At 40.6% G+C, this 25,129-nt stretch overlaps 2 protein-coding genes across 2 annotated transcripts; both read left to right on the forward strand.

The window, feature by feature from the left end:
* Positions 1-8,829: 8,829 nt before the first annotated feature.
* On the forward strand, positions 8,830-13,585 carry ccdc120b (coiled-coil domain containing 120b). Its single transcript, XM_062416330.1, has 9 exons — positions 8,830-8,896; positions 9,358-9,488; positions 10,145-10,246; positions 10,341-10,461; positions 10,626-10,685; positions 11,002-11,155; positions 11,295-11,396; positions 11,727-12,755; positions 13,489-13,585. The coding sequence occupies exons 1-9, from the start codon at positions 8,848-8,850 to the stop codon at positions 13,583-13,585; spliced, it is 1,845 nt and encodes a 614-aa protein (XP_062272314.1). The 5' UTR covers positions 8,830-8,847.
* A 3,650-nt stretch (positions 13,586-17,235) lies between these two features.
* LOC133977464 (SRSF protein kinase 2-like) lies at positions 17,236-24,985 on the forward strand. Its single transcript, XM_062415639.1, has 15 exons — positions 17,236-17,246; positions 19,207-19,511; positions 19,588-19,696; positions 19,793-19,880; positions 20,481-20,568; positions 20,777-20,883; positions 21,024-21,189; positions 21,318-21,343; positions 21,450-21,506; positions 22,340-22,706; positions 22,846-22,943; positions 23,830-23,937; positions 24,048-24,117; positions 24,208-24,300; positions 24,477-24,985. Exons 2-15 carry the CDS (start codon positions 19,280-19,282, stop codon positions 24,659-24,661), a joined length of 1,794 nt encoding a protein of 597 aa, XP_062271623.1. The 5' UTR covers positions 17,236-17,246; positions 19,207-19,279; the 3' UTR covers positions 24,662-24,985.
* Positions 24,986-25,129: the final 144 nt, after the last annotated feature.

Genomic DNA, 25,129 nt, shown 5'->3' on the forward strand with positions numbered 1-25,129 from the left:
AAAAAATGTTGGCCCATCCCTTCTCCATTGCAATCCAGTGACTTTAACAATATGAAACCTTATGTGTCCTTAACATATATGAAACTAATTTTTATCACCTCGGGTTCCTCAAGTAACTTTTGAAATGTATGGGAACAGTTAATTATTCTTTTAAACCTTACTGTTATTTAGTCTTTGGAATTCATATTTACAGAATGGACATGAAAGGTTTTCAATATTTCCTGTCTTTATCTTTTTGGAGACAGTGTGAAAATAAACTTTTCTTTCTGAATCCTTTTATATTTGTCAAATACTGTCAGTTTGACTTCATACATCCCAAAGACTCTTGAGAACAATGTAAAGTTTTATATTCCTTAGTATTAGCATATAGCTGCTACTTCAAATGTTTATCTAGCTGTTTCATCCTTTGCTTGTGTGTAAGACAACAGTACACTGAGCCGGATTATGTTTCAGTCATTGTCAGACTGAACTAAGTGTTGGTTGAATTATTGGTTTTATTATTCAACAGAGTTATTTCAATGGAAACCACAAATGTGTCTTGATTTGAATTGAGTTGAGCTTAAAGTCAACCATCTCTGATGCCCTGAGACTAAGTGGATTTACAGAATAACTGGTCATGTAGGGGTGAACTATTTTAATAACAGTTTCCTCCTTAAAAAGAAAACAACCTAAATACTTTTAATTACGCTATACAGTTGAGCGCTATTATGAATATTGTGATTTATGTAACAGTTGGCGCCATACCTGGTTTCCAATGCTTAATTATTAATTATAATAGCATGGCTGAGAGAAAGAGTTGTATTGTTTATATAGCTACTTTAAATAAGAATGTATAATATATTTGATTTAATAAATGTAGTTGCTGCAGATTTAGACAACCCATTTATAGCACAGGCATACAAGCTACAATTTATACTTCTAAAATTAAAGGGATGAATTAATAAAGATGTCCTGCATATACAATAAAAAATATCCTTATTTAAATTGTCTTAATTGGAGTAATAGGATCTCCTCAAGGGGCGGACCGGACTACAAGCAGGTTACAACTGGATAACGTATTTTCTTAGTGGATTAAGTGGCGCACATTGAAGGCATGTAACATCTGGGAGGGGCATTTTTGCTGTGACAGTGTCGAGTCAGTTGGCTGTGTAGAATAGAGGGTTTTCATCCGGTGCAGAAGGGAAACCTTTCTTCTTACTGAAAACAGGTCTGCTGAGATGCGCAGCGCTCCGACGCAGCGGAGGTTGAGAGGCTGCTGGTGAATTACAATTGGGATACGAAGCCACCATGAACGAGGGGCTTTTTTCATTTATCGCGAACTGTCGCACATTTGATTCATCAGAGCATTCTTCTGAGGAGGATTTCGTCCTGTAGTCTCACACAGGAATGATTTTTCTCGGCTTGGCGTTGCTACAGAGGACCATGGAGACCTCCGGTCATGCTCTCTGGTAAGAGGGGATTCTGCTCCAAGATGTCCTTCTCATCCTCACTGGGCATATGAATGAAAAGCAGTCAACACAACCTATATAATCTCTGTAAGAACACCTTGGCCTATATAGGAGTCTACAGAGCGTTACTATGTATTGTATTTATTGAGGCATGCACTATCCACCTTATCGTAAAAACCGGGTTTGTCATCGCGTCAGCCAGTGACACACCTGTGATATGTTATTGCTTCCATGAGGTAGTCCGGTGTGTTTCTTTATCAGCCGGTGCTGCCGTCTGCAAAGGCTATGCAGATGAAGGATGGCTGCTGTTGCAGGCTGAGAAGCCGGGCTTAATGTGGACACACATGCTCTCCACACTGAGCTGAATAACACGTCTGTAAAATGAAATGCAAGGACTGAGAGAAACGGGAATGCAATGTGTGTGTCTCATTTGGGGTTGTATTGTTTTCCAGCGCCTGTAAATAGAGGAACATATTGTTTGTGGTGTACATTCATTAAAAGGCAGGAAATGCCAGGATTGCAACCACATCTGCATGAAAGCAAACAGGCAGCTTTAAAAGAGTGAAAATCTGTGTCATGCTTCTTGGGAATACACAACTTCTCCCTGTTGCTGCATTGTTATGGAGCAGAATAGGCAGAAGCATGCTGCTGCTGCTGCTGTCTGCTGGGCCTTATTGATTTCACTGTTCTCATTTATTAATACTGCCTGTTCTCATGCAGCAGTGTAAAACCCTATTATTAACAGATTCCTGAACAAGGATGTCTGTCTGCTTCTGAAAAAAGTCATCTAAATCTGTCGCCAGGGTCAGTCAGTGCCTTCAAGCTGATTCACTGCTGGTCCACCGTTGCTGTATTTGGGAGACACGAGCGGGTTTTCCACTTTGCTGCCGAGCTTTTTTTTTTTAAAGTGCTGATTGTTACTATTTTGGGGATCTTGTATTTCCTGGGGCTTTGAAATCATCCCGGACCATTAGACCATCTCCAAAGACATTTGGCTTAGCTGCTTTATTGCAAGGTAAGGTAGGAGTCCATCTATGCTTGCTTTCATCTTGATCCCTTTGGATTTTAACACATGTTGGTGTTTGTTTTCTCCCCTCTCTGTTCACTGTTGTCTTCAAATCTGTAGCATGGCACTCTATTTGTCTATGAAGCACTCCCTGTGGTTTCCATACTACCTTGAGTGTTACAACTCAATCAAACACTATGGAAGTGGACCTTGACCCAGTTCGGCAAACACAATAGTGTTTTTTTGCCATGTTCTTACATGGAGCACATCAAGGTGACACGTCTCCTTTCATTATGCCCTCAAGACATGGACTGACATAATTTGAGCATCTGGTTCAGTAGTAGTTTACTGACATACATGCATGTTTACACTTTCACAAACTCACCGTCTGATCTGAATAGAAGACCTTTCAGCAAACCCTTCTACCTGTACATTGTAATGGATTTAAATTTAAGAAAGGATGCTATTGGTTTCATCCAACGTGTCTTAGTGCTTAGTGTGTGAGCTCAGGGAATCAATTCCCAGACCTTATCAAGTGTTGAAAATACACCAGAGCAGCAGCGCAGAGAGAATTCACCCACATTTCTTCAGTTATAAAGAACATGGGATCACAAGAGAATCAGATCAGGCTGTTATGCATGCATAGTAATGAATGGATGTGTATGGCTGCGGCTGCACATCCTAAGCAGTTCTGAACTCCCTCCAAAACCAACAAAGAGGATTACAGGTACTGTGGAACATGAAAATGTCTATGGAATACATACAGAAATACCTCCAGGTGTTACAGAGCAAAGGGAAAATGTATAGGAATAATCCCCTTGGACGTTAGAGCCACATTCCTTTCTTTATTACTCCTCCCCACCTCAGCTTAGCAGAATCCAGGTGGATAGCAATCACCAAGATTGCTTTGTTTCACCCGCGGTAGTCGTGTGAAATGTGGAAAGGTGAGCATCAAGGCCGGAGAGGAGAAATAGCCAGCCTCACGATTGGTCAGACTGAGCTAAGCTGCCATGCTATGCGCTGATAAGCGTGTTATAAATCAGTAATTCACAGAGCACAAGAAGAGATCATATTAGTGACGGGGGGTTGTAGACGGGGTCACCTGACCTTCCATAAGCCCTCTACAGTTGTTTGGTAGGGGTTAGTCAGGTGGCGGTAGTTCAGTAGTAAATCCTCTGCATATGAGTCAGCTGTATGTCCCAACTGACCATGATCTTCTATTCATACAGTCATGAATGTAGGATGCCTTTTTATCTTTAGGTTAAAAACATTTGGGTGTTGACATTTCTACTCTTCGTCCTCATCATTACAATTTGTCAATGGGTGTATAACGTCTTTGGAGTTTGATGGTGAATGGCAGGGAGAGCATTCAGGCAAAAGTCATATTACTTTTCTCTAACAAATGAAAAAAGCAAGATGCAACATGTTCAATGAAAATGTCAATGCTACACACTCTGAAACACTGTTGACTTTGTTTTAACTCCTCATCAACAGCTTGGGAGCTTTTAAAGCTTGTCTAACAGGGGCTGAATAGTTGTAACCCTGGTCTGGTTACCATGTGTAAGTTCACAACAGCAACAGCTGTGTCAACACCAACAGTCAACATGGGGGGCTGCCAGCCTCACCTGTCCATAGTGAGCATGAGGTGATACTTCAGCTGCTCTTTTACACGTCAGCTGCTCCAGTTCGCCCGTTGACAGGATTAACAAACATATTGTGCGTCCGATGTAGGTTGGAACAGATGGAGAAGCAGCTACTGTAACATATTAAGACATGCTGTTCTGTAAGTCATGAATACATCTCTTCCATAAATGCTGTTGACAACAGTAGGCTGTTCCTGGGACTCTTGGGCTGGATAAAAGCTGACAGCAGAGAGAGTGAATCTCTTTAAAAAAGCTTAGAGGCATCGTGTTTATCAAGGGGTGAGGAAGCGGGATATAAAACTGCTGCCTGTAGGAATTTAGCTTTGCAGTGAATGTTGATATCTAATATGCATGACGTCTAAGCAAAACAGAGAGCAGAGGAGTTCCTTGTTTGGACATGGTAGGATTGGACCTACCGTACAGGCGTCGGACTTGAATATTAAACTCCTTGCTGATTTGCATTCGTGTGATGCGAGCTGCACAGGGGCAGCTCACTCATCGCACGCCTCATGTTTTAATCAACATGGCTCCCATGGTGCTATCTGTACTGCCATCCGGCCCCTGATCCTCCCCCCTACACATGCTAAGTCAACATGTGTTTGATGATTGTGTTAGGTTCATATCTCTTGTATTAATATCGCTCACGATCCTTCCTTTGATGCGGCTCTCTGTGACTCTGCTTATCTGATTCTTCACTGTCCCCCCATGTCTCCTGCAGGCTTCTCTCTGGAATGTGATGCAGTCCCCTGTTGTTGTACCTGTACCTCCGCACACATCTGCTCACCAGATGTTTAAGCAGTTAGCGCTTGACATGAACCAGTGAGCTCACAGATACCCTCAGGTGTGTTATTTTAGACTCAGTAGTGGTTAGAGGGAGACCTGTTGCAGTTGATTGATTCTCACTGTTACTCCATCCTTTGTCATTCACTGAGGTGATGCTCGTGTTTGTGCCAACACTGGAGTGATGTGCTGTTTGAGGCTATGCATATTTTGATGCTAAGCTCTCACTACTGTGGTGTTTTTGGGATCTTTTACCAGAGATTGTGGCTTTTATTGTGATGCAGTTTTTCTTTACATTTCCTTTCTATCATTTTTCTCTCTGTAGGTGACACTTTTTCAATTTCAGTTTATCTATTGTAACTATTGCTGCTAGCATAACATGGAAATCATCTTCTGTTGATTCCAAACAGCAACAACTGATTATTAAGTTTTATGAGAAGCAAATGGAGAAGCTTCCAGGAACTGGGTACACTCTGGGTTAAACTAAAGTGAGACTGTAACTTTTTAAACAGCTGGCAATAACAGGATAATGACAGATGATAATTGTTTATAGTCTTTTTATTGTATTTTATTGTATTTCTTTTGATGTTTTAATTTTTTTCTACTTTAGTTATTGACTTTTATCTTATTGATTTTATTCATCTGTTCCTTTTGTCTTTTAATCTCTTAACCTAGTTGTAAGAGCAGATTTGATGTTAATTGTCTTGTGTGTCATGGTCTGATTATGATTGGCGGGTCAGCCTATATAATGTGTAACCTTTTGGGGGCTCGTCAGGTGTTTTCCAACCGGAAGAGGGAAAACAGTTTTTGAACGCTTCTCTGCGCTTCTCTGCGCTGTGCTGCGCTGCGCACGGTATGCTTCATGCGGATATGTACACCAGAGATAATGTATGACTTAAAGCATAAGATGTCAAATAAATGGAATTGTTTGCATCTATACGAAAAAGCAACTGGACTCTCATTCATCCGTTATGCAAAATCAAAGCGTGTCAAGAAGTTTCCTGTTGAAATGCCTCAGTAGCTTAAAGCATTGGCTTAGCTTCTACACTAGTTTTAGTCTAGCTTTTATTGAACTTCATCTCTTTTATTTCATTTGACTTTTCTTTTTTCTTTTTAATCTATTTTAACCTAGTATTTACTCTACCTTTTGATAAACCATTTCTCTTATTATTTTTTATTTATTTAATGAATTAATTAATTAATTCATTTATTTATTTTTATTTATTTTATTTAAATGTTCTAAACATTTTATTCATTTAACCATATCATCCTTATTTTCTCTCGCGTGCATTGGTGTCAATTTTTGTTCTCCCATCATTTTTATTCCTTTTTTTTATGTTGTCACTTGTTCTGTCCTATTATCAGCTTGTCAATCAACCGTAAATCACTTTGAAGTACACTAGCCTGTATGAAAGGTGCTATATAAACTAAGTTTGATTGATTGATTGATTGAAATGCTTTAACATAGTGTAAAGTGCACCACATGTCAGCCATGTTGTTGAGTGTCATATCCAAAGATGCCATACACTGGTACTGTGCATATGGAATGAGTGTGTTGCCATATAGAGTAGTACATTGAGGAAAGTCAGTATGTCAGCCAACTTACCCAGTAATGTCACTTACACAGCTTTATCTACTTGCTAACATGTTTTAATAGTTTGCTAACATGATCTAGACCTGCTTTATGTGAGAACTGCCTTGACACAACTTTTGTTGTGATTTGGCGCTATATGAATAAAATGGAATTGAACTGAATTAACATTAGCTAACATTAGCAAAACTTTACAGTGTCTTGAAATAAGCAAGAGTGTCCAAGTTGCATAAAAATGTAAATAAACCTTTTTTTTATTAGTAAGAAGGAGACTGTGTTGTTTCTTCTTGAAAGGTTACATAGTCTCTCTTTAAATCGCTGTATTAGCAGTCATAGAGCAGCAAAGCAAACATGTATGAAATGGATAGTTAGTTTTATAGAGATAAAGCCCATATTTCAGAGAGCAGCAACTTTCCGAGCAAATGTTTTGGTTTCTGGACAAAGCCATTCTTAAAAGGCATGGCAGCGTTTTGGCTCCAGCATTCAGCTGCCCAGCAACCATCCAGAGGAACACCAAATGTCTCTGTCTCCTCTTGACTGCCTCTCTCATGGGGCTCACTGCTCAACAGAGCACAGCCGTGACACTGCTTTCTACATTCCCAGGTGAAAGTCCCGCGCAGTATATTAGATTAACTTCAAATCTGATCATCATGAACCTGGTTCTGTGTAACAGGATTCATGTGAGCTTTTGTCTGAGCGGGCAGTCGTAACTCTGCCACTTGTTTAGTGTGAAAGGCTCCTACTTGTCTGTCAGTGGGAGGTCAAGCATGCTGGGGGTTTTCACACGTACAGGAGCAAACAGCAGTTACTGGTTCAGTTCCAGGACAGGAGCCAACGCAAACTGGGTAGAAATATTTCAAGTATGTCTTCACACAAAGCAAGCCTCACTCTTTATGTTGTTTGAGTTGGCAAAACAGAACACTGTGTCTTACTGACCCCAAAAAGCAAAAAGCTGGTCAGTTGTGTGCAGAGCTTTGAAACAGCTGCTCTTTTCAGCCGACTAACTGATAGATAAACGTTTCCTTTTGAAAGATGCGATGCCGCCAGAAGCAGTCTTTGGAAGTGTAATTTTGATTCAGCCCTTCAGGCCTTCCATCTAGATTTGTGGGTTGAATGGAGTCACTTTATGATTTACTCAACTGGCAAGGAGACAGCAAGATGCTTGTTTATGGCAGCGATTAGTGAGCAGCGTTGAGTGAGGGGCTTTTGGCAGATAATGCTAACGCTATTTTTGGATGTCAGGTCTCTATTGGGTATTCGGGAAGAGGCTTTGTTTGTAATGAACCTCTATTATGTGGGGAAAAGTGCACATGAAACATTTCTCGCTGTCAATTGAAGGCAGCATTTCTTGTCTAGGGTTGTAAAAAAGAAAAGAAAAGTGTTTTATTCAGGTTGATTTTTTTCCATGTCAACAGAATTATCCCAGATGATCCAAAAAATAGAAGCCATAAAATACAGTAATGGTAATTCCTTTTAAAGTAAGCTCCATGTAAACCTTGATATTTATGACAGCAGGAAACCCCACTGAACATTGCATTTATTCCTTGCCTCTGTTATTTATTCCATCACTTTGCTGCTGGCTCCGTTCCTCTGGCTCCCTCTCCTTCTTTGTACCATTAGCTATTGAGCTGTTGAGACATAAAACACACAGGGTTTAGGTTTCTCCCCCACATTTCTCTTTATACATTATTAATTTTACTTTTCCTGTCTCATTTTTCCTCCTCTTTGCAAATTAATTGGTTGCTAATTGCATGTAAGAGCTAAATTTAGAACATTACTCACTTTCAGAATGCTTTAAGGTGCAAGTTAGTTAGGCCTTTTTGTAACTTTTAATTAAAAACTTTTTTTTTTTTAAATGTTTGGCTTAAACTGGTTAAATGCATATTATAAATGTGGCTTTTTATATTGTTAAATTGGGGTTTATAGTGCTTTAATGTAATGTAATGTTAACAGATTCTCTTTACTGGATACAATATGACAAATTGACTTGCTGTGTTTTTGTTGATTTGTGTATACTTAACAGTCATAGAGGCAAAAGAAGTTCCACTATCTTTTCTCATCAAGTTACATTTTTTAATCTTTTGAAGGATTCAGCTGTAGACACCTGAGAAGAGGTGCAGTGGCTCCCCCTGATGGTACCTTGTGTCATCTGAAAATAGGAGACACCCATGCTTATCTACTGCTGACTTGCCAGAAATGCAACCACTGACTCTACACCTCAAGACAACACATGGCTGATACCTCAAGGTTAGAGGAGGAAGGAATATGGACAAATGTGCGCTGCTGTTGCATCTCAGCTGTGGTTTAATCTCACTCTCTTTTCATCAGGTGAGGGCGTGCCTGGGAGTGTGAATTGTAAAGTCCCCAGAATTACATCACATGGAGGTCAAAGGACATGTGATCACATCCATGGGTTTGGGGGCTCCAGGTGAGTAATGGCTTCTCGCAGACCCTGGTGTGAAGACACACATTATTGTGTCTGGACAAGCCTGAAATGGCCTGGCTAATCTATCAGCTTGTGTTTTTTCTGACGGTTCAACTGAATGAAAACAAAAGTGTTTTCCTCTTGGGAACAGCCAACTAGAAAAACAGCTGTACGTGTGAAGGCCTTTTGTTCACATACTGTCACCACAGCTGTGAGATAATCTTATCAGAACACTGAGTAGCTGTGAACAGACATGTTATTGTTAGAAACAGACACTTTAAAAGGCAACCATTGTGACACTGTAATACATTTCCAAAAGTCTAATTAAATTAAACTATTTTACAGTCATTTTTCTGGTTCTGGTCATTCTGGTCATAACCTTTTGACCAGAATTTTTTGACCCATATAGTCTCTTATTGTTAATTCACTTTCTGAGGATGCCTTGTGTTTACTGTGTTGTGTAGATGTTCAAGGCTGCCAGGACAGCAAGCTGCAGGCTGAGAGGGTCGCAGCTCTGCAGGAGAGGAAGCAGGCCCTGGAGGCTCTCCTCAACAGCAGAGTGGGAGAGCTCAAACAAGTCTGTTTGCAGGAAGCAGTGAGTAGCTCACTTCTGATCCATACATGACTGTGGGAACAGTGTTCCCACTCCATAAACCTCATATTTATATGATAAGTAGTAATCTATTGTGTTTTACCTGATGAGAGGGGTTTAATTACAGTATGTTTTTTCTGTTCTATAGATATAAAACATTAGAAAAATCAGTCAATTTTTACTTCTGAGCTTAGATGTAACTGGCAACTTGTTGAAAATTTTTTGATAAAAAAGGTTGGATATTAGTATTTTCCTGATTGCTCCTGAGAATTTGTGGGCACATCTTCGTAAAGCACCAGCTGCCTCCGCTTTTCATTAACAGCTGCTTAACACATCCTGATTTTTTTTCAGCAGGATGTGTAGTGACGCACTCTCACTCTCTATTCTTGGGTTCACAAGTTGCCAATTTTCGGTGTCAGCGTAGCTAATTTAGAAATGAGGTGCTCTACTCATCTGCAGAGTTACTCTTTTTCTACTTTGGAGGCAAACTACGATAGTAACATTATTTTTTGCCATCTCTATATTCAGTGCAGTGAAGTATTTAAAGGATCTTTTATTGGGACTTAAAGTTATCTGTTAAGTGGTTTCATTTTATGGACCTCACAGGCCAGTGTGAAGGTGGATTGTAGTTACTGGAGGCTAATGAATGTCCTCTGCAGGAGCTGACTGGGAAGTTGCCACATGCTTTCCCCCTGGAGACGGGGGAGAAACCACCGGTGGTGCAGCGCAGAGCTGGCCTGTGGCCCAATAGCAAGGCAGAGGTAAGTCAACACCTTGAATATCAATTGTGTTTACGCAGCAGCTGTGTTGTCATGTGTAATGTGGTCTAACACAGCCTGTTGTCCCCGGCTGCAGGATGAAGCTGCCCAAAGAAAGCAGATGAAAGCCATCTTCACTGGTGCTTTGTACAGACATGCGGAATCAGACCGAAATGTCCCAAATAGCAAGAGGACAGTTCATCGCGGGTGTCATACAGGTAGAATTACACAGCAACTTAATGCACACTTGTACCAACATTTGTCAAAAACTGAAAAATCTGAAAAAATAAATAAACAGCTCACTCAGCTGTGTAGATATATTTTAGTGAATATTTCAGATTTGCTGTGTTGTCTGTGAGCTGAATGTCTTGTTGTCTTTTAGAGGACACTGTCATGTCTGAGAGTACGAGCTCCATGTCAGACTCAACGTCCCATGATAATGGTGAGTCAACTGTATGCACACTGTCTTCCAACAGCTGTCTCTTTTTCTTAACATCATAACAAACTCAACTGAAGCATGATGTCAGCATCATTTCTAAAACAAGCAGTAGAAATAGCTTAATGTATTTGCCAGTGTTTAGCATTTCACATTCAACGTGGTGAGTGGGAGACTCATTAACACTTGTGGCATTAAAGATGTTGAATATGGAATATAATTTAAGTTGTAAACCCAAAATAGCCTTGCTGGATCTTCGTGTCTTAAATGAAAGTAATCTGCTGCACTTCTTTTCATTTGTTTTTGTCTTCTCTTCTAACAGAGTCCTCTCCCAGTGTGGCCGCCGACCAGCGCTCTCTGTCGCAGCCCCGGCTCACTGTGGGCAGCCCTGACCACAGAATCAGCAGGAAGCTGTCTCCAGTTGAGATTTACTATGAGATGAGAACACGTCGTAACTCTGTCACAAGCTCTGTTAGGTACTTTTCTTCAGTGGCAGCTCTGTCTTCTTAATCTGTCTGAGAGTGTACCTACTGTACTGTGTGTGCACAATCATGTTGTAATCTATTGGTGGTAACTGGTAAATGCATCCATGTACTCTGGTGTTACTTTTCACAGCCCAACCCACTCTTTACCAAGAAGTGCATCTAACGTTGAAGGGAGAAGTGTTCCAGCTACTCCTCTGTTGGCCCGAACTGCTCCGATCAGCGTTCATGTCAGGTAATCTGAGATACTGGGCTGCTTCAGTCTATGCAGAACAGCTATAGTTCCCCCACTGTGATGAAGACTGTGTTTGGAAATGGCTTGATGAAGGAGTTGAATGAAGACAGAGTCGAGGTTGTAACAACGATTTGTGTCATATTTAGCCACCAGCAAGTGCTTTAGCTCAACATTTGGTGTTTAAGCAGAAAAACGGTATCCATCTTAAGTGATTTTCTGTGAAATGCAATTACACGGTTTTGATTAAAAACAGCTTTCAGTCTCTTCATTATCCATAGTTACTCAGAGTCTTCTCCTATTGTAAGATGTTGTCCTCCACCTCTGCCATAGGTCGGATGCGTCTGGGGGTAATGGGTTGAAGCAGTGGTCTGGCAGCCTGGATGTGCCATATATGATTCCACTGGCCCAGGAGGGCTCCTCCTCTGACCGCCGAAGCTGCCCTTACAGCTCAAGGGCCAGACGCAGTAACAGCTCCGAGGCCCTGCTGGATAGATCGAGCCTCCCTGATGATCCAGCGTCCAGAAATGGTATGCCCCCGAGAGGAGGGCCCTACAAGAGCTCAGAGACACTGACTGACGGCAAGCTGCGACACATTCACCTGGGCAGCCCTGAGAGACATGTGGACAGCTCTGTGGAACAGGCCAAACTGCGCCTGTCCATGGGAGGCAGGGGGGCTGGAGGGGGCTACAACGAGCTACTGATGGATTATATCTGGGGGAAACAGCAGAGGGTGCAAGTGCAGCACCACTTGTACCAGTCCACAGGCAGGATCTGGCAGGACCTGCCCTCCCCTCGCTCCTCCACTGCAGCGGTGCCTCCCCATGCCAACGGCTTTTCCCATTCCCAAGTGCACCTACCCAGCGCTGCACCTCCTTACAGCCCCATGGTCCTCAGAGGGTCCCAAGCTGAACTGCGCAGGGTTAAAGTCACTAGAACCAAATCTTGTGGGCCCTTTATTCCTTTGCAGCAACATCCCCAGGATGCCATCCTGCTGTCCGCATATGAATCTCCCCTTCCTGCCTCCGGCACCACCACATCCTCCATCCCCAACCTGCACCCTTACCAATCCGAGCTGTCTGGCACCCCCTTCGGCCGCAGACCCCCACAGTTCTCTCTTCCGACCCCAGAGGACTCGACGCGAAGCCTGCATAAAGCCCTGGCCCTGGAGGGCCTGAGGGACTGGTACCTGAGGAACGCCCTTGGCTATCCTCCTGCTGCCCCAAAGGGCCATGAAGCAGGCATCTCTCGCCTCTCACACCCCCACCCTCTTGCCCCGTCTGTTCAAGGTGAATCAGCCAACCTCCACAGGTCTCAGATACCCCAGTCAGCCAGCTTCCACGGTCACCCGCTGCATGGAAGGTCAGTATTTTGTTTGTTGTTTTTTTTTCACCTGTTTTTCCTGCTTTATTTATTTTACACCTGTTTGTCTATTGGCGAGAGTCAGCACAGTGCATTGTACATTTACACATTAGCCCTAAGAGTGGGAGAAGAAACTATAAGAATAAGAATTTTGGATACAGAGAATACCAACAAGCATGTCTGCACATATAGTCACTCGCTCGCTCTTCACCTCTCAGAATTGCTCGCTGGAAGCTGGCAGCCGAGGATGGTTCCATTACTCTCACTCCGTCCCGAACCAATCCATCTATCATCCTGTGACTTTTACAGTCTAGGTTGTTTTATTTTTGTTTGTGTTTGGATTTTTGCGCCATCAGCATTATATCCTGCCACTGCTGCTGGCTGCCTCGTGCCAACATCCAGGCGGTTGTTTGTTTCCGGATCAAAAACACTCTCAGATACAGCTCACAGACTTCAATCAATCACCCAAAAAGGAAAGGAGTCATATTTACACAATGAATAAAATCTATACAACTTAAGATATCAATTGTGGAAATGCAATAATTAAATTTTTTTTCCCCCACCTTCCTTAGTTTCACATACATTTCACGAATTTTCAAAGACATTTATCCCTAAACTGCATTAGAAATAAAACTTTCATTCCATTAAGATGTATTCTCACTGTGGTTTTACCCTCCACTGCATGCCTCTGGTTTGTGGTGTGCTGTATTGATTTGTGTTGCCTCCCCAACAGGTCGATGGAGTTCTCTCTCTATCAGGAGACTCCTCATCCACAGACGCAAGAGGCGACCCCAAAGGAGCCCAGTGTAGACCCAGGCACGCTCGTCTGAAGCAGCAGAACACACACACACACACACACACACACACACACACACACACACACACACACACACACACACACACACACACACACACACACACACACACACACACACTCTACATTTATATGAGCAAAAACAGTATAACCTCACATAGTCACGCACACTTATACAGACAAGTTGATACAGTGTGACCTCAACAGCAAAGCAAAACATGGCAACCTCAGCAGAAAAAAGACTGTAATAAAGGAGAAACTGTAGCTGTACAGTGTGAAAAAGCCTTGGTTCCATGTGTTATAACTGATCCAACCAATGTATGAACTTCAAACCCAGGAGGTGACTTACGGTGCATCTTATAACAATATGGTCATGCTGTACTTCATATATCAATATTTCTGGTCCAACACAAGCAGTAAGATCCTTCCTAATAACCCTGAAAAGTCTCCCAAGATATACTTTTTTACAGAATATATACAAGTCTAAATTACTATTTTGTATCTTCTGAGATATAAAGAACAGTTATATTAAAGAGGTAATTTATTGCTCATTAAACGTGTGATATACGTAGATGTTATACGAGCTCATTTGAAAAGTATTAATACATGCCGGTGAATGTGTGTTTGTAAACTATATAAAACGCAAAAACATGCTTCAATCTTCATCTGCCGTTGATTTCACATTCATTTGTATTCACATTTGATAACCGGGCCATGAACTGTAGCATATTGGAGTAGCAGATGGGAGTGCCTAAATGTTCTAATGCAGCAACATAAACATTGGTTAAAAAACTTTAAAGTGCTTTCTAATAACCTGTAATACTAGCATTAAGCCTTTGTGAGCTTAGTCGAATCAGAAACTGAAAGCAGTTCTCGATGTCACTAAATTAGGGTATTTGGAATGATGTCATTTCTATTGTGATATTTTTTTTCTAGATTCAGCTCGGTGCTGGCTGGCAATGTAGCTTTCTCTGTGTCGACCTGGACAGAATAATTAGAATGAATTAGTTTTAGGAAAAACCTGAGGGCTGTTGTGAGACCTACTGTATGGCAGTGGTACATGACTGTGTGACAACAATTTACTCTGTTCAAATCTGTCTTTCTGCAATTAGTTGTGGAGGATTTGACTGTCATACACAGCACTTTATGAACATCTTAAGCCTTAATTCCTTATGAAATTGTCACCAAGAGAGATGACAGGCTGTAGGAAGGTTTTGACAGGGTTTATAACAGGGATAAATTAAGGGAAGTGAGTTCTGTCATCATCTGCTGAAGGTCTATCTGAGAGTTAGTCTGTATATAGCGTGGATTGTACTGATGAGTTTCAAGCTGATATTTTATTCCCGTACTAACAATGTAATTTTTAAACTTACCACATAATACTGTATGTAATCACAAAAGCCCCCTGTCCCCATTCCTTCTACCCCCAAGTGAGCACTATTTAATCGGTTGTATAAAGTGAGGTTGATTGTGTGAACAGAATAGGGCTGCTGCAGTATTGAATGGTGGTGTGAGCAGGTCTCACACCAGAGAATTTGTTTATGAGAATTCATGCTGGCTGATTTAGTATTTGTATTGATTTTAGCATTTCAAGTCATTTCATGTGCTTGGTTTTTGTGTCTTTTAAAATCTACTTGCCTTTTTTTTCATCATAATATATTTCTAAGTTTGTAATCAGATTATTGATAACACTGCAATGTATACTTCAGTAAAATCAGCATAAGAAATAAAATCCTATTTGTTGTGGTGTAAAAAGAACTCCACATATATCCAAGTATTTTTTTCATTTAATGTACTTGATCTTTGCCCATCTTGGGACTCATTTGAATGTAATTCTTTCTGTGTGTCATAAGTCTCATACTGTATGCTGATGATGTTTTCTGCTCTGTTACAAACTATAGCACACTGTTGAATGTTACTTAGTTTCTTCTGTTGTCTGATGTGTTCACATCCTCTCAGTATCCAGCTTCACAGAGCTTCTTCCAGCTGGTTAAAACCTGAAATCAAAGACCAAACTGCTGTGCACTGGGGGTCGTAAATGTATTTTTCATATAATGTACTCTGTAAGTTGAAAATAAATGATATAAATTTAGCTCTAAAAGAAAGTTTATTCAAACTATATTATATTTATGAACTTATAACATTTTGTAGCTATCTACTGTAGCTCTTTCTCATCAGTGCAGGAATTGGTAACGTGTGTTCAAACCATTTCACTCAGCAGTGTGACGTGTTAATATTTGATTCTTCTCTTTTTTCATCTTTAAGAGCAGCTGTTTTCTCTTTCCCTCCTCTCTTTATAATCAGGCCTATCAAATAAGGCCAAATAGGCCTGCCCTATACTGTATGTATGAGATTGTGCATTCATTCTACTAAATAAAGTGTCATGTTGAAATCAACGCAAAATGTGTCAAACAGATTTATTCATTGTAATGGTTACTGTACTTTTTGCTGAAGTGAAGTGCCTTTCTGTTTTTCTATTCTTTATTCACAACACACAGTCAGCCATGTCAATGAACCCTAACCCTGATAAATATTATTAATTACGCCTATGGTTTTCCTGATATGCTAAGCCAGCATGTCTGCTGCAGTGTCCCCTGATGATCTTTGCCGCATTTCTAATTTCCTGTCAGCTCTCTACTGTCAGTCAAGACATAAAACTGCCCCAAAAATAATTAGATAAAAAGAACACAGCCTATTCTTGGTATTACATAAACTCATCAGATTTAATGTTCTAATAAAAGTGATAAAAGTCTTATAGGAAGTAGTGAGTTGTCAATCAAGTGCAATCTGTAGTCATTCATACTGTCCTGAGAAGTGGTCTAATCAGTAAAGCGAACACGTGTTGGTGGGCCCATGGGTGTCAAAGAGCTTTAAACTATTATGATAGGGATTCTGCACTGTAGTCAATAATTCCATAATAATCTCAAAGACACTTGTTTAGAAAGAGTTTCAAATTAATTTTCTTTGATACACATATTTAGAAGAGTAAGTTAATATTGACCTGTGTTTGAATTTGAATCTGCTGTGGCAAATTCCTTCATGGTGACCTGTAGTATTTACACACTTTATAAATATAAGTGACATGTTCAGCATTTAAGCAGATGCTATTACCTTTTTAAAATCTGCTCATCACCATTAGCCAATACACAATACTATTTTTAATATGTCCATTTGGATATAGTGTCATAGGTGCCAGTGTAGCATCCCTCTAAACTCTGTAATTGGATAGGAAAGTCAAAGCTAAATAAAGAAATAAATAGGAGAATGACCTCCTTGCTGCCTGTGGAAATAGAGCTGTTGGCCACATGGTGATAAATGTTGTGAGAACATGCCCTGCAGCAGCAGAAGCAGCAGGACTGTACAGCAGCAGCAACAGGCAGCAACAGCTCAGAAGCAACAACAACAACAGCAGAAGTGGACAGTAGCAGCAACTCAGCAGCAGCAGCAGCAGCAGCAGCAGACGATAGCAGAATGCAGCAGCTGCTGAGCAGCAGCAGCAGCAGCAGCAGCAGCAGCAGCAGCTATTTCTGGTACTGAGTGTTTTTCAGTCACACAGAGCAGAGTGAGGGGCAGAGCACGCAGCTTAAGGGTCTCTGCTGTCCTCGTTCCAGGGTGGCTTGGTTTATTTCCCACGTTACAAATATTAAAACTGGATATAGGCTATCACTCACAAGGGGGTAAGTAGGCTCCACCTCTAATGTTGTTGAGTTTTTTTATGAGTGAATAAGGCTCACTGAGTATTTGTACTACCCAGTCTCTTCTTTAAATCCCGCAACATGTACAGGACTTTTTCAGACTTCCTCCAAAAAACTTCAAAATAAAACTTAATTAACATAGTTTATCCACCTGTAAGTGTCAATAATTAACTTGATCGTAAAAGCAAAGCTTGATATAATAACTTTAGCTTACATAAATATTTGAACTCTAAAAATGAACCTGAAAAGCTCCAAACCTGAGGTGTGTAAAATGAGCTCTTACTACCAGTTTCTAAAACATTTAGCTGACTCAGCCATGTTTAAGTAATATAGGCAAAGCCAATAGTTTTCATTTACCTAATATTATATTTCTAACACCAATGGACTAAATGGAAAAATAGCAAGGTGGAAATGAGCATGTTTAAATATTTGTTGACTCTCTACATAGTGAAGTTCTTTTGTAGACATCAGTAGGGGAGAACGGGGTTGGTAGTCACACTTTTTACTTTCCTTTGAATTCCTCATAAACCATAAACTGAATAAATTCCCTTTTAATTTGTAATGAAAGCCTAAAGTGTCAGGTAGGAATAGAGTGGTGTTACTCTCCTTCAGCTGATTCTGTTCAAAACATATGGCCCGTCAAATATGTCTTGTGCACTTGTGACAACCAACCCCACGATGGGGCTGGTTGTCACACACTATGGGGTTGGTTGTCCCTGTGTTATTTTAATGGAGAAAAATAAAAAATGTACACAGTCTTAAAAAATATATATTTAACATTTTTAGTTTAATTGAAATACAACAACCTAATACATCCCCTGCACCAAGAGAACATAAACAGGAAAAATCATTCTGTTAAGTGCCTTTTTTGTCCTTATATGACAATATTGTTCATTTTCACCTCTCTGATTGCTCTGAGCATCACATCTGGAGGAGTCTGACCCTTGTTTGTCTTCCTGACAAAGTTCCTGGTCATTTTGCCATCTTAAAAGAAAGAAAGAACTAGATATATGAAACCATATATGTATATAACATGTGACAACCAACCCCGAAGAGAATGTGACAAGCATCCCCAACTGGGCTACCAACCACATGTTTTGGCATAGCTAAGAAAAAAACCTACCTAACTATCGCTCTCTCTTCATACTTTTTAACGGTAATGATTGTTTTATTATAAACTCATTGTGTAAAAGCGCAGAAGAGAAACACTGAAGAGTTGGATATTTACATTTTCACATGAAAAACACTAAACGTCCTCTCACCTCAATGTCAAGCAGTTTGCTCCAGAAATGACCTCTGAAGTAACATCTCACCTAAATTCTGAAACGTTCAGTACCAAAACTTTTTAACAGCGCCCTCTAGGGCCCGAGATCTGATGAATGTGACAACCAACCCCCTGTGACAACCAACCCCGTTCTCCCCTACCTCCTGAGAGATCCATTATTGAAAGTATGCAACCAAAAATAAGCCCATTATAAATAAGTGAGTACAGAGAGAGCGGTCTAAAATATGTGTTGTAATAACTTAACTTTCTCAACTGTCTTTATAAAAGTACTGCTGTAGCCAGTCATCCTTCGAAGAACATGAAATGATTTGAATTGCCAGCCGTTCATGTTTACAACAGAGACACCCACACTGCAACAGTTCAAGCAATATCAGGAAGAGTTCAGTTGCACTTGGATCAGTGTCAGGGGCTATTTACGTTGACATGCCATTCACCTAGCTAAAAATAAACCTACACATTCACTGGCTCATTTGAAATGTCATTGCAAACAGTCTACTGCAATCAGTGTCAAAAAGAGACACAAACTAACTGCCGGAGACAAACAACCAGTGAACTCTTGTTTCACGCTCGTTTCATTAAGTATCACGCTTGTTTCATTAAGCGTGATACAGGAACTCCATCCATTTTTGAGAGCGTGCAAATGCATTTCTGTTGTAGCTTTCTCCCTGAGTGCTGATGTCATCTGGACCCGTCTTCAGCTGTGCTCGACCTCATTTGGCTCCGGTTGAACATGTCATCATCATATGCTGCTGCTATATCAGCCCTTCTTTCTACCAGCTCTCCTAATCCATCCAGCAAACCCAGACCCCATCCCACCCAAGACAAAGTTGGAAGTCCTAAACCTGCCCCCTCGCCAATCACACCCTCCCACCACTCTCCAGCTGCAGAAAAACAGCCTCAGGAACCTGAGCTTCTGGAGTCTTATGAGGAGCAACAGGAGAATCCTGCAGACTACGGGATAGGTAGGCAGCACCCCAACACTAAACCTCCACACACTGGTTAAGCTCACTTTGATGCAGACGGCACACTGTCTTGCAGGTGGTTACTACTCTGTAGAGATTGGAGAGATTTTCGTTGACAGATACCAGGTGGTCAGAAAGTTGGGATGGGGTCACTTCTCCACTGTGTGGCTCTGCTGGGATATGGAGTAAGTACACGATTCATTTTATGACTTCATATATGCAATAACAACATCATAGTATCAAAAACGTAATTATAGACTGCCATAATAATGTGTGCGCAGGAAGGAGCATTTTGTGGCTCTGAAGGTGGTGAAGAGTGCTCAAATATTTACAGAGACGGCTCTGGATGAGGTCAAACTTCTGAAAAGTGTCAGTAAGAACTTCACATTGTTTTTAGATATGTATTCACCTTTTTTTTGTCATTTTAGAGTATTCATATGATGTAAAAGTAGTAGACTTGGCTAAAGTGTTGGTAATGTGTGTGAATGTCAGTTCCACACAAACAAAATACTGTTTCCACTGTGGCGACTTATGTGTTGGAGTGGCACAGCTTTGTTCTTTACACAGCTGAATCAGAATTTTCCTTAGATAGCTGAACAATTTCGGATGTCATTTCAAGATTTTCTAGTAAGAGTCAGATTTGGAAACACAAGTCCAACTATTTAGCAAGAAGTTATTATTGTTGACAAACACCTTAGAATTTCCTTATATCTGCTTGTAACGACAATATATTGTGTTTATTAAATATGTATTCACTAAGTGTTAACAGTTGCTCAGCTTCTCTACATTAATTGTGAAAAAATTGTTATTTTTAATGGATACACACAACTTCGACATTACCAGCATCTCTCATTGCAGCCTGTATTATATTAATGACATCTAAACAGTTCACATAATCATTCAGTTACATCTTTATATTTTGTTGATATTGTGATAGATATTGTGACATAGTGAATATTTGACCATCAGGTGAGGGACAGTGACCCTAAAGATCCTAAACGTGAGAGAATCGTGCACCTCATTGATGACTTCAGGATCTCTGGAGAGAATGGAGAGCGTATCCTTTTCAGAGACACGTGCCCCCCCCCATTATAACTTTCTCTAACTTGTGAAGCAAATTATTTTGCCCACAGACATACAGATGGAACTATGATTTTGCCCCACCCACCATGTGCCATTGCAGTACAGACTGCGTCAGTGTGTTTTAGCTTTCTCCAAACACTCAAACTGTATAGTATGAAACGGTGTCCTTAATTCCTCACCAGATGTGTGCATGGTTCTGGAGGTGCTGGGTCATCAGCTCCTGCGGTGGATCGTCAAATCCAACTACACTGGTCTCCCCCTGCCCTGCGTTAAGAGCATCCTCAGACAGGTGCTGTGTAAGCCCTCACCCCACCTTTAATCCTCTTCCTTTTCGTTCGCAACTGACTTAGCTCTTTTTAGTGAACAGATTATTTTTTATTTTTCTCCACATGGGCGATGACGGTGGCTCTTTTTCCTTCCTTATCGCAGGTTCTGCAGGGTTTAGATTACTTGCACACCAAATGCAAGATTATACACACAGACATCAAGCCAGAGAACATCCTCTTGAGAGTGGACGAGGTTTATGTTCAGAAACTGGCGGCAAACACCAAGCTGTGGCATATGCCCGTGTCCTCTTCTTACACCAGCTCTCCAGGTTTGTGATGCTGTGTTAGCAATCACATAGGTTTGATACAGATCCTAGAGTAATACACTGATGGACATACTCTTTTATTTCCCATCTTGTGTCTTGTTGAGTCTGATTTTACTTTCTTTCTCTACCAGTCAACAGAAGCTCCAGGGAAAATCAGGTGTGGGACCTAAAAATGTGTTCATTATTATTTCATTTAACTCAGACATTTGTATTTCTTTTACAACTGCTTCATGATATGTCCCTATCTGCTATGACCCCCTTAGAGCCTGTCCAAGATATTGGGGAAGCTGACCGGGGTTTTCCACACTCTTGGGGAGTGGGTAAGATGGATGTTGTTCTTTTGCTTTTGCACTTGACAACCCCTAAAACCTGCAACATGGAGTGCATTTGAATGACATCAGACATGTATCACCTCACTTAAGTCAGATTACAGTCCTAGACAAGTGCACTGCATGTCTTGGTATGTTTGATACACACATAATGGCTGTGATGCTCAATAAGGAAGATGTTTGAATCCTAATCATACACACACATTTATAACTCTAATATTGTAACTATTTCACCCCACTTCATACAGTGATGTGAGCAAAAAATATACAAATAAAAAGCAGGTGTTATAGAAAACTCTATAGAAGTTTGGGGACCAAAGTAGGTATCCACTCATCTTGCTTTACTTCTCTTGCTATCACACTTTGACTGTTAAGAGGCAGTGGAAATCCCTGAACAATTTTGGAGGTTATTACAGTTTGCAACATAAACGTAATACTGTATAATTGAAAGAAACACCATTATTGCTCCTTCCTGCACCAAGTGTAGGGCAGATCACTATGTTAGATAATAATAAGAAATACAAGAAATACAGTATATGTTATATTTTATTGTACATCTTTTATTAAAAATAAAATAATGTTTACAACTATCACAACTAGAAGCCAGGGATAGAAATGCTGAAGTAGTCCTTAAGTATATTTAGCTTGTTTTTCATGTTCTCTTATTACTAATGCTTACATTTTAAAATCCCACACATTTTAGCTTTCATTTGCATGATATGTGCAAAACATTCACATTGTTGTTGTGATTATTCATTCAGTACTTCTACTTTCATGCACATTTCTTACTCCATGCTCACCTCTGACTGTTCTTCACCCTGCAGTCAAGCAAGGTCTCTAGGACCCAGATTAACCGACTGACAAGGAGGGACAGGAGACGACGGGGACAGGAGAGTGCATCTGACCACAATCAAAGAGACAAACCTCATGTGGCCTTTGCTGATGTCACCGCTCCCTCTAGCACTTCCAGCTCCACCTGTCACTCTAAGCTTAAGGGTCCTAACCCAACCTTTAGGAGACATACCCTGCTGTTGGAAGATGGACTGGACTCCACTTTGCACAGCCACAGAGACTACATGTGCTCGTTGCCAGACCTCAAAAAAGATGCTGCGGTCTTTGGCTGTAGATCAATGTTATTACATCAGACTGCAGACAGAGAGCTTCCTCCGCGTTCACCATCCTCCCCATATGGTCAGTCTTGTTTGTGTTTTTTATGATATCAGCAATGTTTTCCTCTTCCTGTGGTTACTAACAGTTAGAGAAATCTCTGCCAGTCCACCTAATTTTGATCCTAGTCCTCTTATCAGTCATTTTCTTCTATGTATGTTAGGTATCAGTGACTCAGCCGGACTTCTGGACCTACTGAATCCTCAAAATGCTGATCAAATTCTCATCAAGATTGCTGACCTAGGCAATGCCTGCTGGGTGGTGAGTAATTATTCAACAGGAAACTAAAACAAAAAAACTATAAAATGTACGTACCTCATCCGTGGCAGCACAATCCTCCACAATACATAATTTATTTTCTTACAATAGAAACATCTGGCTCTCCTGCACCTAACACTTGTAGAAGCTATGACACGCATCATGCAGTGTTTCATAAATGGCTGTGAGTTTAGTTTATAAAACACCTCCAAGCCATCTTTTTTACACAACCCCATGCGACAGGTGCTTTCTGTACTGACTGCCGTGTTTACTGTGTCCTCCAGTGAAAAACACAGCTGCCATATGTTTCCAGTGAGATGGAACTGCGTGGGCTGATTGAGAGAGATGAACAGTTTTATCTTATGTGTTACAGTTACAGCTACCCAGCACTCACTGTTGTCTTTCTCATTTCATTTGGCCGAGTCAGAAAAAGACACAATGTTTTAAAAACACGCTTATAACACATATATTTTTACTAGTTTTGTACTCATTAATGGTATGCTTTAGTAATGTTTTAAAATTAGAGAGTAACTTGAGATAGTATCATTTGCTATTACGCCAAGATAAAGAGGAGTAAAAAGTTTGTAATAACATGTAAAATAACGTTTTTTAATTAATTATTACAAGAGTGATCCTTATACATCTTTGCAATGGGAGCTATAAATGTATACACTATAATTGTCCAATTTAGGAGAAACATCTGATACTATTAAAGTGAATGAATTATTTCTGTCTGTAACCACATCAATTTATTAGATTAAGTACCTCTCGGAGACAGACTGAATCTCGTATCTGCTTACTAAAAGCCACTTTGTGGAGCTGATTTTTTTGTCATAGTTACAGTTGATTTTATAGTGGGATATTACATGTTATCTGTCTTGTCCTTCAGCACAAACACTTCACTGAAGACATCCAGACGTGTCAGTACCGCTCTGTGGAGGTCCTGATAGGCGCTGGCTACAACACACCAGCTGACATTTGGAGCACTGCTTGCATGGTGAGCACGTGTGTAGATGTGTGTTTTTGTAAAAATGTTCATTTCTTTAAAAATAAACTCCAGCAAATGCATTTCTAAATGTGCCACAACTGTCTTTTTGTATACCTTAGGCTTTTGAGCTGGCCACAGGAGACTATCTGTTTGACCCTCAATCAGGAGGCACATTCTCCCGCGAGGAAGGTTTGTTTTGTTCATCTTTTTCATCTGTTTTTTTGTACTCAATTGAAAAAAAATCTGATTATAATACATTGTCTGCCGGTGTCTCCTCAGATCACATTGGGCATATCATTGAGCTGCTGGGTCCTCTTCCATCCAAGTTTATCATCTCAGGGAAAAAGTCCAAACGGTACTTCAACCGTAAAGGTAAAATAAACTATTCCACATATATTAATACCTTGTTAATGCTGCTGTGTCCATCATACTGCAGAATTGCAAATTGCAAAGATGTACAATGTATTAAAAAAAAGTGCATTTGTCTGCAGCTGTGATCAGATAATTAACATCCATATTTGCATGTGAATCATTCTCAACCCGTCCAGGACAACTGCGGCGCATCTCAAAGCTGAAGCCCTGGAGCTTGTATGAGATCCTGCTGGATAAGTACGAGTGGCCTCAGGATGAAGCCGCCCAGTTCAGTTCGTTTCTCCTGACTATGTTGGAGCTGCTGCCAGAGAAAAGAGCCACAGCTGCCCAGTGTCTGAAACACCCCTGGATCACCTCATAGACACACAGGCTCTGTGTTGCCCAGAGATCAAGCGGACTAGTTCTCTTTTCAGGAGCAGCCTCGGACACATCAGATATAACAAGGGACCTGGTCAACTGTGGGAAATACAGTAGTAGTGTGGTGCTGGCATCATGAGTACAGCTTTCATGAATATTTACTAGCCTGAGTAAGAGCCATTTAGCCACTGGGTTGTTTGTTTTTTAGTATTTTAATGGCAGTCACATTTAATTTAGGCACAGAAATAACAAGTTTTGTCTTACAGGGAAAGTGCTTTCTAACATGATCACAAGGTTCTTGAGTTTCAATAAATTGATATCAAACTTCTCTTATTCCTCAGTAGTTATTTCTAAGACAGTTGAATGATGACCACAACAAAGGTTGCTGCAAATCCGTAGATGGATTTATTTCAACAGCGCTCCATCTCAGAAATGTCAGCCTGAAGGATTACCCAGATGAGTCAACAAGGAA

Source organism: Scomber scombrus, chromosome 3 (genome assembly GCF_963691925.1).
Source record: "Scomber scombrus chromosome 3, fScoSco1.1, whole genome shotgun sequence".
Taxonomy (NCBI): Eukaryota; Metazoa; Chordata; class Actinopteri; order Scombriformes; family Scombridae; genus Scomber; species Scomber scombrus.